This window comes from Cyprinodon tularosa, unplaced genomic scaffold (genome assembly GCF_016077235.1).
Source record: "Cyprinodon tularosa strain WSP-4 unplaced genomic scaffold, ASM1607723v1 ctg59, whole genome shotgun sequence".
Lineage (NCBI taxonomy): Eukaryota > Metazoa > Chordata > Actinopteri > Cyprinodontiformes > Cyprinodontidae > Cyprinodon > Cyprinodon tularosa.
Window position 1 is genome coordinate 679,287 of NW_024039329.1, and position 15,213 is coordinate 694,499.

At 37.8% G+C, this 15,213-nt stretch overlaps 1 protein-coding gene across 1 annotated transcript in view; it reads right to left on the minus strand.

Moving 5' to 3' along the window:
- LOC119797614 (chromodomain Y-like protein 2) overlaps window positions 1–15,213 on the minus strand; it is a 53,153-nt gene that overhangs the window by 9,434 nt on the left and 28,506 nt on the right. The window contains exons 2-3 of the mRNA XM_038306764.1: window positions 13,968–14,574; window positions 4,392–4,609 (exon numbers count right to left, since the gene is read on the minus strand). Of these exons, the coding sequence (XP_038162692.1) occupies window positions 4,392–4,609; window positions 13,968–14,574 (825 nt within the window). The remainder of the gene's footprint in view (window positions 1–4,391; window positions 4,610–13,967; window positions 14,575–15,213) is intronic.

The window sequence follows — 15,213 nt, forward strand, 5'->3', positions numbered from 1 at the left end:
AGCAGTTGGGATAGTGGTTCATGTTGCTGCAGTCTCACCTTTAGATGTCACAGAAAATTACACATTGTAGCTTTAAATAATGACTTTGACTTCTTAGAATGTGATCTAGTTATATGCAAAACATACTTCTACTTTATGAGACACCGGGCAAAAGATAAAAAGGCAGCAAGTACAGTCTGGCACAAATCAGGATCTCTGGTCACAGGTGGATGTCATTGCACTCCAGCTGCACAATGCTGACCCGTTATCATCCTATCCAGGAGATATCTGTAAATTCTAGCAATATCTGGTTATTGCAAGTGAAAGCGACACTTAAAAAGCAAAAGAAATATATTCATTATATGGACTCCCCATATAATGCTTATCTCTTTAAGACATATCACTTAAGAGTATCCCCGCTGCACCTTCTGTTTTAGAGGGGAACTACTAGTTCCAGAGGTGGTAAATTACATCAACATGTAAACAACATATAACCTGGTGGGATGGCTCCGCACCTGCAATGCACAAATATTCTGATATCTCTACAATCCATTGGGTAAAATAGCACGAACTAAATAAAAAGAAAACTCATTCTGAAGTTCTAAGATAATAGCACAGATTTCTTTTCATGTTCACAAATCAGTGCTAATTAACCTGAAGTCATACCATATGACCTGGTTTTATGCTTTATTGCATATAAAAACATCTTGTAATAATGTCACTACAGTCTCCACACTAAGTACCTTTTTGAAATTCATCATCAAATGAGAATTTAATAATTATAATCATAATAACACTAATAATAATAGTCATAATAATAGCCGCAATGATAAATAATGAACCATTAATACTACACCTTTACCACAAAATAAGACTTTAAAAAAACTATTTGAGATACAAGACTTAAAACAGCAGATGTTACTGAAAAAGATAAAAAAATACTAGTATTAATGCCATTTAACACACACACAAAAAAACATGTATCTAAAGTTTAAAATAAATATTCACAACAAATTTAGAGCTTTATGTAGATGCAAGAGAAAATCCACATATAGAAATATGATTCGCAAGATATTTCAAAGATAAAAGCGAGATTGTCAGTCAGATCTCTTTAAAAAGACGATTTCCCAGAAAATGGAGCCAAAAAGCTTAGTTCTGTTGAATACTTGGTGTGGAACACGGTAGCTGTAGTTGTGTTTTGAAGATTATAGTAAGTAAACTGTCATACTGTAAAGAAAAGTTGTATTCAAGGTTTTAGAAATATATTTTTTTTCCATTAAGAAGTGCTTGAAATTTTTTTTACTTATATTTATTATATTTTTTGAATTTTTTTTTGCTGCAGCAATTCAGCAAGCACATTTATAGGCAGTCTTGTTTCTGCTACTTCAAAGACCTAGAGGCATAGAAGGATGTATCAGGGCTGCTTGATAAGCCTAAATCTTACAGGCTTACTGTCACACAATTGAGTGCCTGTGAGGTACAATCTGTATTACCCTCAATGATGTATCAAAAGCAGGAACAGGAGGCTCAGTGTAACATGTGAGTAGCAGAAAATCCTGTTAGCTTAGTTATGAGATGGAGGTGGATGAATTTGCCTCACCCTATCATATCCGGACAATCCTGAGCTCACAGAATTTGTAACAGACATTATTGCAATGTTAGAAATGAAACTGAATAGAAAGAAGAAAGGATTAAGTTTTAAACGTTCCTGCTGTTTGATACAGTGACTATTTGCTCCCCAAAATCAAAACCTAAAAATACAAAAAGAAATTCTAGCATGCATCAGGAAAAACTATTTGCATGCATCAATCCACTGGAAATGAGGAGCAGCTTGTTGCTGAGTGGAAATAAGCATCCAATCTTATATTGGTGGAATCCTGCAGGCAGCTAGTTTACAAAGGTTGAAGCAGCTGGGAAGAGTAATTACCTGAAATTCAACTCTTCACATGTTGCCAATCATTTCTATACTGTAACCTTCCTTGACAATTCGTTTTGCAGGGATGAATGCTTTTTCGTCAAGAGAATTTAACTCAGAGCATGTTCTAAACACTATTTTAAGAATTATTTCTTAGTTAATGCTACATCAAATCAGGGAGCAAGCTGTGCACAAAGGTTGTACTGTTTAATTTGCCACTCCATAATAACTTGGGAAGGGAATTTAACTGATAAGGCATCAGCAGGTGATTGTGAAGACTATTAAAAATGCCATTGAACGCTGCTTGGCACAGATTTTGCATCCTAAATGCCTGTAGAGAGCGCACAGCTGGTACACTAGACCTAATCAGAAGTGTTTCTAAAAGTAGGGAGACCCTGCTAGTATGTGTCATGTTTTAAGTGATTTTCAAAAAAACTTTTTTGATTCCTTAAAGGATTCTCCTGCATTCTAGGAATGTATATGTGTATAAAAATGTACTGAAAAAGGAAAATGTATGTGTGTAATTATAGTAGTCCAAATGTGACATCTGTCCTGAAAATGCTTTAATGTTGTGCAGCACTGGAAGTACTACAGAGAGATCAGGGAAACACCGGACATCATTTTTTAGGGTTTGCACTTCTTTCAAAAGGCAATTACGAGCTCTTTTCCTCTTTGAATCAGCAGCACGATAGTTTCACTTTTTCAAGTATCTTCTTGCCTCAGTAACAACAGATGGCTGAACACTGGATTAAATGGCCTGTAGCCCTCTTATGACACTTGTAAAAGTTGGCTTTGGCAGGAGGCAGAAGTCATTTTTCCAGAAGTAAGCTAATGGCAGCTTTATGCAGCTGAAACCATCTCTCTAGGCAGATGTCACATAAGACTACTGCTTCTCATTCTGGCACCTAAAAAGCTAATATAAAGCAATTATAGCGACTTGCAATAACAATTTCTACCCCTTGTCCATTTCATCTTGAAAACCACAAACTTAAATGTAGTTTATCAGAATTTTATCAGACAGAGTCATAGTAGCAAATAGCTGTTGCAGAAGGATGCAAATTTCAAAATTATTAAAACTTAAAAACTGTACATACACAAGTCAAAATGTTGTCACTTTTTCCTGCAATTAGAGATCAAATTTCATCACATATGTCTGACAAAAAGAGGAGTAAAGCCCTTAAGACATAGTTTTTGAACAACAATTGTTAAGTTTTGCCACAGATTATCAGCTGTATTTAAACTCACTGGCCAATTTATTAGACCTAACAATAATAATAATGCATCTGTAGATCTTGCTAGTACAGGGTTGGACGTTCCTTTGCCTTCACAGCTGTCTTTTTGTATGGGCAAAGAGGTACTGGAAAATTCTTGAAAGAGTTTGGTCCATATTGACATAATAACAGGAGGGATTTTTGACTGACTTTTAAATCGGGAGCTTTGCCTTCTGGCCAAGCTCTCTTCCCAAAAACAGTGGTGCCAACCACCCCAGTGCATGCAGGTCTTGGCGGAAAGAAGCAAGCAGAACCACATCATCTGCAAAAAGCAGGGAAGAAATCCGCTGGTCCCCAAACCAGACCCCCTCCTGCCCTTGGCTTTGCCAAGAAATCCTGTCTATAAAGGTTATGAACATGACTGTTGAAAGTGGGCATCCCTGCAAGAGTCCAACTTGCACCTGGAACAGGTTAGACTTAATGCCACCAATGGGGAGTAAACTCAGATAAAGACCAAACTCAACTTGAGATGCATTTAAAGTGCAGATAATCAGCTTTTAATTCAGCAGGTTGAACAAAAGGATTGCATAAAAGTGTGACATACTACTTCATTTTTTTAAAGACACACAAAAAAATATTTTAAGAGCTCAAAAGTAATTCAAAAAATTAAAGTTTTTGTAAATAAAATTTTACTTTGTAAAAACTTGGTTAAAACTCCTTTTTTTGCCTTAATTCTTGAGCTTACAGACATCATCAGATGCTGCGTTTCCTCTTTTCTAAATGCTCTGTTTTGCTACAGCGGTTTGAATGTGCTGTTTGTTTGTGGGTCTTTCTGTATGAAGTTTTGTCTTCAACAAGCCAAATGGATGCTCATTTGGGTTAATATTGGGCGAGTGACTTGGCCATTCAATGCTCCCATTTCTTCTTTTGAATAAACTCCTGGGTTTCTTTGGATTTATATTTTGGGTCTTTCTATTTCCATTTGCTTTATGCATTGCTGACCAATCAGTTTGGCTGCATTTGGCTGGATTGGAGCACACAGAATGTCTCCCTCTACCTCAGAATTCATCCAGCTGCTTCTGTCCTATCACATCATCAATAGACACTAGTGACTAAGTGCCACTAGCAGTAATTTATATACTTATATTGATACACTTATTGCTTTGAGAAAGTATTCGCCCCCCTGGAACTTTTCAACCTTTTTTCCACATTTCAAGCTTCAAACAAAGATACAAAAATGAATGGGCAAATTAAAAGGAAGAAGGTATTAGCAGGTTCTCTCTCACCTCTGGTGTTAGAGCGTTGTTGTCTGTGGTTTGGCTGGAGAGCAGGACATGCGTAAAGCTCTCCTCCTTCCTGACCACAATGTCTCTGAATCGACAGTTGCTCTCGTTCTGTCGGACATTGTACCTGAGCCGCTTGTCAAACACATAGCCTTTCTCCTCTGCCAACTTCCGCTTTACTGAGCTTTGCAGATGCATCTTCACACTGGCAAGAGGAGAGTCTGAAAGAGATGAGGGATGACAGAACAGGCGCTCATTACTTTTTCTTGAAAGGGATTTAACATTTGACAAGCTGTGATTATTGTCCGTTTGCTTTTTTTGAATGTGTGGTTCGACTTCATTTCAGTTTATGTGATATTTCTTTAACATGCTCAGATTAGTGGAAAAAGCCCCCCAGCTCAAATACCTGCAGCCTACAAAATAATTTTTAGTGTAAATTAAAAAAGCTTGCAGATCTTCGTTGTAGCTGCAATGAGCTTTTAACACGCAAAAACAGTTTAACAGAATCAGTCTCTGCCTTTTCACTCAAACGGCAAACTTTTCTCTGAATAGGCAGTATTTTTACTAAGCTGCAATATTCATATTTATTAATTAAACTAGCTAATTCGAGTTTAACGCTCAGAGCTTCATAAAAAGAAAATGAGAAAAACTGAATCTCTTCCTCTCAGATAGCTGTTCATGTTGTGCTCTCAGCTCTCTGAAAAGGTTTATGTTTGTTTTTATAATGATATACAATTCTAACACATGTACATTATTATGAATAGTTAAAAACACAACAGTAAATGTTCTTTTTTTTAAATAAATGTTTACATTTCAATATAATCAGGTTTTTGGAAGGGGTTATCAGCTAAGCAAGAGGTTTGCTTCATGCTTCTTGCTCAGAGCCAATATATTCAGCCTCCTTTCTCACCCAGAAGTAGCCGCTTAATGAACTAATTCCACCATTAAATCATAATTTTTTTTTTTTTTTTACATAGAAAGTACTCCTGATCCACTGCTTCTAGGTTTTTCTATCTCTGGAAGATGACGATCTCCCACAGAGACTTGACATGTTTCATGGATTACTAAATTACAAAAGCAGAACACGTCACTTATCTGACTGATTCTAACCTGACGCGGCTGACCTTGTTAGCCTTTGAAATCAAGCTGTAATAAATGCCCTAATTTATGTTAAAAGTCTTTTACAAAAGTTGTGAAAATAGCAGATCTAGTTCAACACATCATATTGGTTAATACAGGTGCTGGTCATAAAATTAGAATATCATGAAAAAGTAGATTGATTTCAGTAATTCCATTTAAAAAGTGAAACTTGTATATTATATTCATACATTACATACAAACTCATATATTTCAGATGTTTATTTTGTTTAATTTTGATGATTACAAATGACAACAAATGAAAATCTCAAATTCATCATATCAGAAAATTAGAATATTGTGAAAAGGTTCAAAATTGATGGCCCCTGGTGCCACACTCTAATCAGCTAATTAACTCAAACCACCTGCAAAAGCCTTTAAATGGTCTTTCAGTCTAGTTCTATAGGCTACACAATCATGGGGAAGACTGCTGACTTGACAGTTGTCCAAAAGACGACCATCGACACCTTGCACAAGGAGGGCAAGACACAAAAGGTCATCGCTAAAGAGGCTGGCTGTTCACAGAGCTCAGTGTCCAAGCACATTAATAGAGAGGCGAAGGGAAGGAAAAGATGTGGTCGAAAAAAGTGTACAAGCAAGAGAGATAACCGCACCCTGGAGAGGATTGTGAAACAAAACCCCTTCAAAAATGTGGGGGAGATTCACAAAGAGTGGACTGCAGCTGGAGTGAGTGCTTCAAGAACCACCACACACAGACGTATGAAAGACATGGGTTTCTGCTGTCGCATTCCTTGTGTCAAGCCACTCTTGAACCACAGACAGCGTCAGAAGCGTCTTGCCTGGGCTAAAGAGAAACAGGACTGGACTGCTGGTGAGTGGTCCAAAGTCATGTTCTCTGATGAAAGTAAATTTTGCATTTCCTTTGGAAATCAAGGTCCCAGAGTCTGGAGGAAAAGAAGAGAGGCACTTCATCCACGTTGCTTGAAGTCCAGTGTAAAGTTTCCACAGTCAGTGATGGTTTGGGGTGCCATGTCATCTGCTGGTGTTGGTCCATTGTGTTTTCTGAGGTCCAGGGTCAACGCAGCCACATACCAGGAAGTTTTAGAGCACTTCATGCTTCCTGCAGCTGACCAACTTTTTGGAGATGCAGATTTCATTTTCCAACAGGACTTGGCACCTGCACACAGTGCCAAAGCTACCAGTACCTGGTTGAAGGACCATGGTATCCCTGTTCTTAATTGGCCAGCAAACTCTCCTGACCTTAACCCCATAGAAAATCTATGGGGTATTGTGAAGAAGAAGATGCAATACACCAGACCCAACAATTCAGAAGAGCTAAAAGCCACTATTAGAGCAACCTGGGCTATCATAACACCTGAGCAGTGCCACAGACTGATCGACTCCATGCCACGCCGCATTGCTGCAGTAATACAGGCCAAAGGAGGCCCAACTAAATACTGAGTGCTGTACATGCTCATACTTTTCATGTTCATACTTTTCAGTTGGCCAACATTTCTATAAATCCTTTGTTTTTATTGGTCTTCAGTAATATTCTAATTTTCTGATATGATGAATTTGAGATTTTCATTTGTTGTCATTTGTAATCATCAAAATTAAACAAAATAAACATCTGAAATATATGAGTTTGTATGTAATGTATGAATATAATATACAAGTTTCACTTTTTAAATGGAATTACTGAAATCAATCTACTTTTTCATGATATTCTAATTTTATGACCAGCACCTGTACATGCTCATACTTTTCATGTTCATACTTTTCAGTTGGCCAACATTTCTATAAATCCTTTGTTTTTATTGGTCTTCAGTAATATTCTAATTTTCTGATATGATGAATTTGAGATTTTCATTTGTTGTCATTTGTAATCATCAAAATTAAACAAAATAAACATCTGAAATATATGAGTTTGTATGTAATGTATGAATATAATATACAAGTTTCACTTTTTAAATGGAATTACTGAAATCAATCTACTTTTTCATGATATTCTAATTTTATGACCAGCACCTGTATAGCAGATGGACAATAACAAAATGTACAATAAAGGAATGGTTTTAAACATACAAGGTTTCCATCCAAAAGCAAAAATACTTCCTGATCTACTATGAATTATGCATTAAACACAGCCCAATAAAATCTTTATTACTCCAAAAAAGCAAAGAACCAAAAACACTCTTCTTTCTACTTTGGTAATTTTGGCTTTATTTCCAAGACTTTGCCCCTGGTTACTGCTGCTCAGGGGTAGAAGTAGGTTTAAAATAAAGAGTGAACCGACATATTTACCTTATAAAGACATGGCAAGCCGGACCTAAATTTCAATATGTTAAATAAAATGTTGAAATATTCAAATAGATAGAAACAAGAACTACGAGAGAGAAATATTCAAAGATCTATGTACCTTTTCGTCTGGATCTTTATCCAAAAATAAACAGAATGCAACGAAATATTGTCTTTAGATATAATTCAAGGATTCCTTTTGGTAGAATGAAAGAAGGTTTGGCATTTCCTCTTGCGAGCTGGCGGTTTTTTTCAGGGATTTTTTACACTTGTCAGAGTATGATCTGCCCCATATAGTTTATTAAAGCTACAGTGTGTAACTTTTAGCGACATCTAGCGGTCAGACTGCAGACTGCAGCAACATGAACATCTCCCCCCACCGCTTCTCCCCCCCAACAGTACGGCGAGCGTTACGGGACAAAATGTCTTCCACGACGTCCGCATCACCTACCTTCTCAAGTGATGAGGTTTGTTTACCTAGATAATTTTACAGATAGTATTTCATTAGTCTGTGTAGGGTATAGATTTCATGTAGAGTTAAGATAATAAATATACCCGTTATTTTTTCTACATCGTTGTGACGTTTTGGCGATCTCTCAATCGCTAGTTTGTTGGCTCTGCGCTGCCGTAGCGCAAAGATGTCTGCCTCCATGGCTGCGAGACCCGCTCCTATGTAATTATAAATAACGAATTCTAAGGCAATGCAAATATTAAAGTTAAGAGGCTGAGCTCGTAGATGATGATAAATAACATAGTTATGTATAATATATTACATTTCTGACTGTATATCCCTGTAATTATTACACACTGTAGCTTTAAGTATTGAGAGCAGGAAGAGCCATACTGCTGAGAGCGAACCATCAGGGTGGAGTGTAAAGCGCAGACTCTGAGCTACGCACGCGCAAAGACGCATTTCTTGCCAAGCACAGCTGGAAGAGTAGAGTTTGTTTTCACCCCTGCCACTGCTGCTATGATCTATCCGTGATCATTCAGAATGTGCAGTGCTTCACGCCAGGGGGGCGACATGAACAAACAGGATGCAGCAGCACGGCTGATACTGCTTATCCTGTCTGACAGATTAAAGCACAAAGATGCATGTTAAACGTCTGACCGACCACCCGCTTATATTGATTTAGTCATGTCAAGTCTTGTTGACACACCCATGAGTTATAATCTTTTAGGCATCAAAGATCCTTGTTTAGTTTATCAGTTTTAGTTATCGTCATGAAAAAAAAGGAGCGTCAAACAGACGCAAAACAGGGCCCAGGTCGTGGTCCAGGCAATACATGATTTTTCCTCAACAGTCCCATTTATGTTTTTATGTTTATATTACTCTATATCTGCTTTCTCAAATTTTCTGTTTTGCATTTCTAAATTTTCTATGGTCAGAGATGTTTATGATTACATTGCATCTTTTGGGTTAGGGTCCATTCATTGATGATATGAAGTACTGTGATAGAACATGGAAGTAGACAGTACCTTGACCTAAATAAACACCAAGTATTCAAAGAGGCCCCTTGGCCCCTATTGCAAAGAAATCCAATGAGTGTTTCATTGCTTTGTTTGGATTTCAAATCAGTTCAAATATACTTTATCAATCCCAAAGGAAAATTAAATGTTGACAAAATAAATTTTTTTTTTTAATCAAGTTTCTGTAGGTGTTGATAGCTGTAGGCAAAAACAATCTTCTGTAGCGGTCTGTCTTGCATCGCATCTGGAGAAGCCTCTTACTGAAGACACTTTGGTGTCATTACCCCAGCAGATGATGGCAGAAGAGATCACACCCTCTACAACAGACTGATAGAAGATATGTAGCAAAGGACCAAAGCTTCCTTAGGGAGTCATATCTATTTTTTTCTTTCTTATAGATAGCTTCACAGTTGTGGCTAAAGTCTAGTTTGTTGTCCAGGTGAACATCAAAGTATTCATATTCGTCCACTATCTCCACTCCCATGATGTAAACATGATTCAACTTTTTTGTGTTTACTCTGAAATCTATAATTGTCTCCCTTGTGTTGTTGACATTCAGGATCAGATGATTATTTACACACCATGCCAAAAAGCAGTTCACCAGCTCTCAGCTTCTTTAATATCTTTGATGCACCAAATTACTGCAGCATCATCTGAGTATTTCTGCAGATGACAGGACTCTGTCTGGTATTGGAAGTCAGAGGTGTACAGAGTAAAATGGAATGCTGAGAGTTCGGTCCCCAGTGGTGCTCCTGAGCTGCTGACTACTTGATTGGACAGCTGACCCTTCAGTCTAACAAACTGTGGTCTTTTTGTTAGGTAGTCTTTCATTCAGGCGATTGTTGATGCCTCCACTTGAGTCTTCTGGAGTTTCTTAAGTAAGTCAGGCAGAATGTTGCTAAATGCACAGGAGAAATCAAAGAACATGATTTACACAGTGCTGTCTGCCTTGTCTAAATGAAATTGGGTTTTTTGAAGCATGTGTATGATGGCATTTTCAACTCCAACTTCACGGGACTAAGGAAACTGCACGGGGTCCTAATAGCAGCTTTTTTGCTAGCCGAGGTGAACTAAGAGGAGTTTCTCTAGAACCTTTATGATGTGGAATGTCAGAGCAACAGGTTTACAGTCACTGAGATCTGTTGGCTGAGTTTTCTTTGGTACCAGAACAAGGCAGGAGGTCTTCGGCATGACTGGAACTGTCTCCTGGGTCAGGCTAAGGTTAAAGAGGTGTTGTAGAATCCCACAGAGCTGCTCTGCACAGGCCCTCAGGACTCTGGGATAACATCATCAGGACCTGGTGACTTATTGCGATTCAGACTCTCCAGTTTCCCCTTCACTTGATTTCTAAAGACAGGCAGGTGAAAGGCAGCGGGAGCAGCACCATCTTTTGATATAGAAACAGAAGACTCAATGGCAGAGGAGGGCAGCATGTCCATGTGACTGTGGGCAAGAGAGAGTGATGCTAAGGTTGTTCCTGCACTGACACTGTTGAAGAATGAATTCAGTTCATGAACTTTGTCCAGACTTCCATATGTCTGAACCTCCTTCTGCTTGAAACCTGTGATCTTTATCCCTGACCCCACATCTCTGATATTGTTTAGCTGGGTCTTGTCTTTTCCTGTATGCCTCCCTGCTTTCCTTTACCTTGATCTTAAGTTGCTTCTTTAAACTCCTCATTAATTCCCTGTCTCCCTTCTTAAAGGCTTGTTTTTTTTCCTGTTAAGATGTTGCTTCAGATCATTTGTGATCCTTGGTTTATTATTTGGGAAGCATTTCACTGTTCTGATAGCGATGGTGTTTTCTACACAGAAATTTATGAAGTCAGTCACTCACTCAGCCATTGCATTGATGTCCCCTCTATGTGGCTGACACAGTGCATCCCAGACTGTAGTCTCAAAATAACCTTGCAGGGCTTCTTCAGCTTCCTGTGACCATGTTCTTACAGTTCTTTTTAATGCAAGTTGTCTCTCATAAAGTGGCTTATACTCACAGAGCTATTTGTATCTAGCAACACCTGAACTGCATGTCACGTGACTTCAACCTATAAGTCCTATTTGTGCACAATCCTTTGCGTTGATATGAGAATTGTATTTAGAGGTAAATAATTAAGTACTCTGGATCCATCCAAATGTATAAAAAGGTCATTTGTACACTATATAATTTTTCAGTAAAATAACATTTATTCAACACCACTCTAGAAATTCTGTTGGTTTATTATTTTGAAAAAGTTATTGTTTAGATGAAAAAATACTAACTATTACCTTTAAATGGAGCTATTGAATGTCATAATCAAAGCTAGAATTTAGTGAAAATATCTAGTGGAAAATATTGTTATACTCCAATATACAGATCCAACCCAACAATAAGGTAGTGGCCCCAACTTTATTTGCGCCACAGACAGGTTCAATGTCAGACAAAATTTTCATGGACCGATGGTTAACTATAGGACTCTCAGGTGCTATGGTAATGATAATCATGCATTTAAAATAAGCCACCAAAAAAACAAAGTGAATAAAAACAGCCTAGCGCATCAGTAGTGAGTTGGTGGGAGCACGGAGCTTGTTTTACTGCAACGAGATGGTGGGAGTTTTACAGCCGAAGGATCATTTGACGACAATGTTGTGGCCAAAGTACGTCAAGAGTAAGTCAAAGACTGAAATAACAGAAAGAATCCAGGGATTTTTCAAAATAAAAAAACATATAGAGTCAAAAATGAAATACGTCAGAAATAATGTGAGTTATTCATTCATTTTTCCTTAACCAGGTGCCAAATGACAAATGGACAGGTACCGGGCTGAGGCCAGGGTATCACAGCATTAAGGCATATCAGTATGTTTATTCGAAATGCGCAAATCAGTGATTAATTTAAACATAATGAACGTCTCTAAAACACATAAAATTTGTGATAAACAAGATGTTAAAGAATAAACTGCTGCCACAAAGTATTTTTCCAAGTATACACACTGTAATCAAAGATGGCCCAGAAAAACAAAACAAAACAAAAAACAGAACAAAAAATATAAATTGGAAAGTTACAAGTAATTTAACCATTTTGGCTGAAATTCCCAAATACAGAACTAAGAAACTGAAGAGACAACAGTTCAACTGAAACTTAGAAACTACTCTACCATTGGCACCTTCATTAAATGTCCCTTTTGATATGCATTTCTGATAAATGAAAAGGACTCAGCACAGAACTAATGATTAACCATCATGGTTCAGACACTGGACTGTGACCCAAGAGTGAAATTCATAAGGTGTTATCAACTCACAATTGGAGCTTAAACAAGCCACAGTGTGTAAAACCACAGCTCCCTGCATTAGAAATGTGTACCTGCTGAAATATCGAGCACTGCACGCTATCATGAAGTATATTGACTGACTGTATGTAATAGAAAAACTGATCAAAAAAGGGAGTGTTTCAAGTGTTTCACTTGTCTCCTGTGTGTAATACAGTGTGAAAAACTAGAATTATGACTCTTTGTGGTTTTCTTTTACCATTGGCTTTCAACTTGGCACTATTCCCTACAGGCCAGAAATGTAAACTGTGTAGTAGCCTACGTAAGTTGATTATACCTTCAGCTCCCCCAGAGTTACTGTGAGTGCTTTTAATACACACACAAGCACACACAATCAATCTGATAAAATTTACTTTCCTACATGTTTTTTTCATGTATCTCAGGGAGTATACAACATACTCAAAGATGGGGAAATGGCATTTGAAAGCTGTTTGGTCTCATCATTGCATTAGCTTCTTTTGCAACCTACAAATGCCTTATAACTTCTCTGAATGTAATTGGTGAAGTGAGGTATCTGTCAAATTATTATGCTAATCTGTTTTCAGCACATCAGGATCCACACAAACAACTCGAAATGTGACACAGCAAAAACAAAATTTCATTAACAAAAAACGACTCAGCTACATTCTTAGGTAGGTCTAATTTGCTGTTGTGGAGTGGTTTTTAATGAATTTATCTTAAACAGATTTCTAGTTTTGACTTTAAAAAATTAATTATCTAGTTGTTTTCCATCTTAGTCCATGCAAAAAAACAAAAAACAAAACTTTAACAAAGTTATTTTACTGAATTTCATTAGGGGTATTCATTTACTTAGCTTAGAATTGGATAAACCTACTAAAAGCATCAATTAATTAATTATCAAGAAGAAAAAAAACCATACCATTTAAAGTGCAGATATAAACTGCAAATTGTAGTAAAAGTAGTTTCAGTTTGTCTGTTTTTTTTTCAATTTAATAAGTTTATGTTAAGTGATTTAATACAGGACCATAAGGAGTAAAAATTACTTATTTAACACAAGAGTGAAAGGGAATTGATGTAGAAAATCAAGCAATCTATAATAGAGCAATAGCTTTACATTAGTGGTTTCCAACTCCACTCATCAGCTGGATTTTCTGCTTGTTTTAAATATTTCCCTGCTTTAACAAATCTCATTCACATGATACAGTAGACCATCAGGCTCTAAGAAACCCTGAAAATGAGATCAGTTTTACTGAGTTGTGGTGAACTAAAGAAACCTCGGAAACATGAACGACACTGGCCCCCGACTACTGACCTGGTGTTCAATGTAAAAAACAAAAAATACCATAAGTGTTGTTTTCTGATTGCTTTTAAACTATTGTGGTAGCTGTCATACACCTTCAATCTTATATAAACTGTGCTTACCAGATCATTAGCTCCATTAACATCTTACCTAGGTGAGTAGTGAGCGGTGGTCCAGCGGCATCTTTTTCTCTTAGATCTGTATCCACTTTATCGGAGGGCAGTCGATGTGACCTTGCTGCTGTGTCATAAATAAGAGGCTCCATCTCTCCATTTTGAAGTCCATTATGAGGAACCCTCATCGAGGTAAAACAGTGAGACCCACTTGATGGATGAGCCTTGAATGTCATGGCTTTACTCATTCTCTCTCCTAAAGGATGTTTTCCAGCTCCAGTAACTACTTTCTTCTGTTTTTGAGTGGGCCCTGAAACTCCACCTCCAATTCCTAAAACTGATCCAATTCCCATGCCAACAGCTGGAACACTAGTCCTTTTCTTCTTTCGGGCCTCTGACCGTGCCTTGGAACTTTCTGCCACTGTATGCTGACTGGCCGTGAGGCTCTCACCAGGACGTTTGTCGACCTTTGGTCTTTTGTGCAAATGCCGTCTCGAGCTGTTAAACTGGTCGATGAATTCCTCACAGTGAAGCAGGTGATGCTCTGGTTCCCAGGTGTCCTCCTTACTTCCATAACCTTTCCATCTGATCAGGTACTCCCACTTACCCTTCTTGTTTCGCCTCTTGTCCACGATCCGTTCCACCTAAGGGCCACACATAGAAAACACATTAAGGTTGGCTGCATTGCAAATTTATACCTGGAACCCAAAATGTATATATGAAAGTAGAATCGAGGTCACAGAGGTGAAATTCTGTAGCATGGAAAGAGTTTCCAACAGAAGACAATTGCTGTACAGTTCTCAAAAACAGTACACGAAAGAAGTTTGTAGGAGAACAAAAATACTAAACAATTATCAAAAACTACATTCTTAGGACGTGCACTGGTTAGCGTGCACGAGCCATGTACGGTGGCCCTGGTCCTTGACGCGGGCGACCCGGGTTCGAATCAGGCCTGTGCTCTTTTCCCTTTCCCGCATGTCTCTCTCTCCCCCTCTCTCATACCCCTGTTTCTGTCTGCCTACTGTCGAAAATATGAACCACTACTGCCATTAAAACAAAACAAAAACTACATTCTTAGATTAGATGAAAGGGATAAGAACATATAAGAACTTATATATATATATATATATATATATATATATACTAAACTTCAAACTGCAGCACTGAAGACACAGACACTCCCTTTTGTCCATCTTACAAAGGGGTAGAGTAAAATCAGAAACAGCACTGAGCTACGGTTTTGTTGGTGCTGTTCATATAGCAGCATAAGTATCTTAAGACAA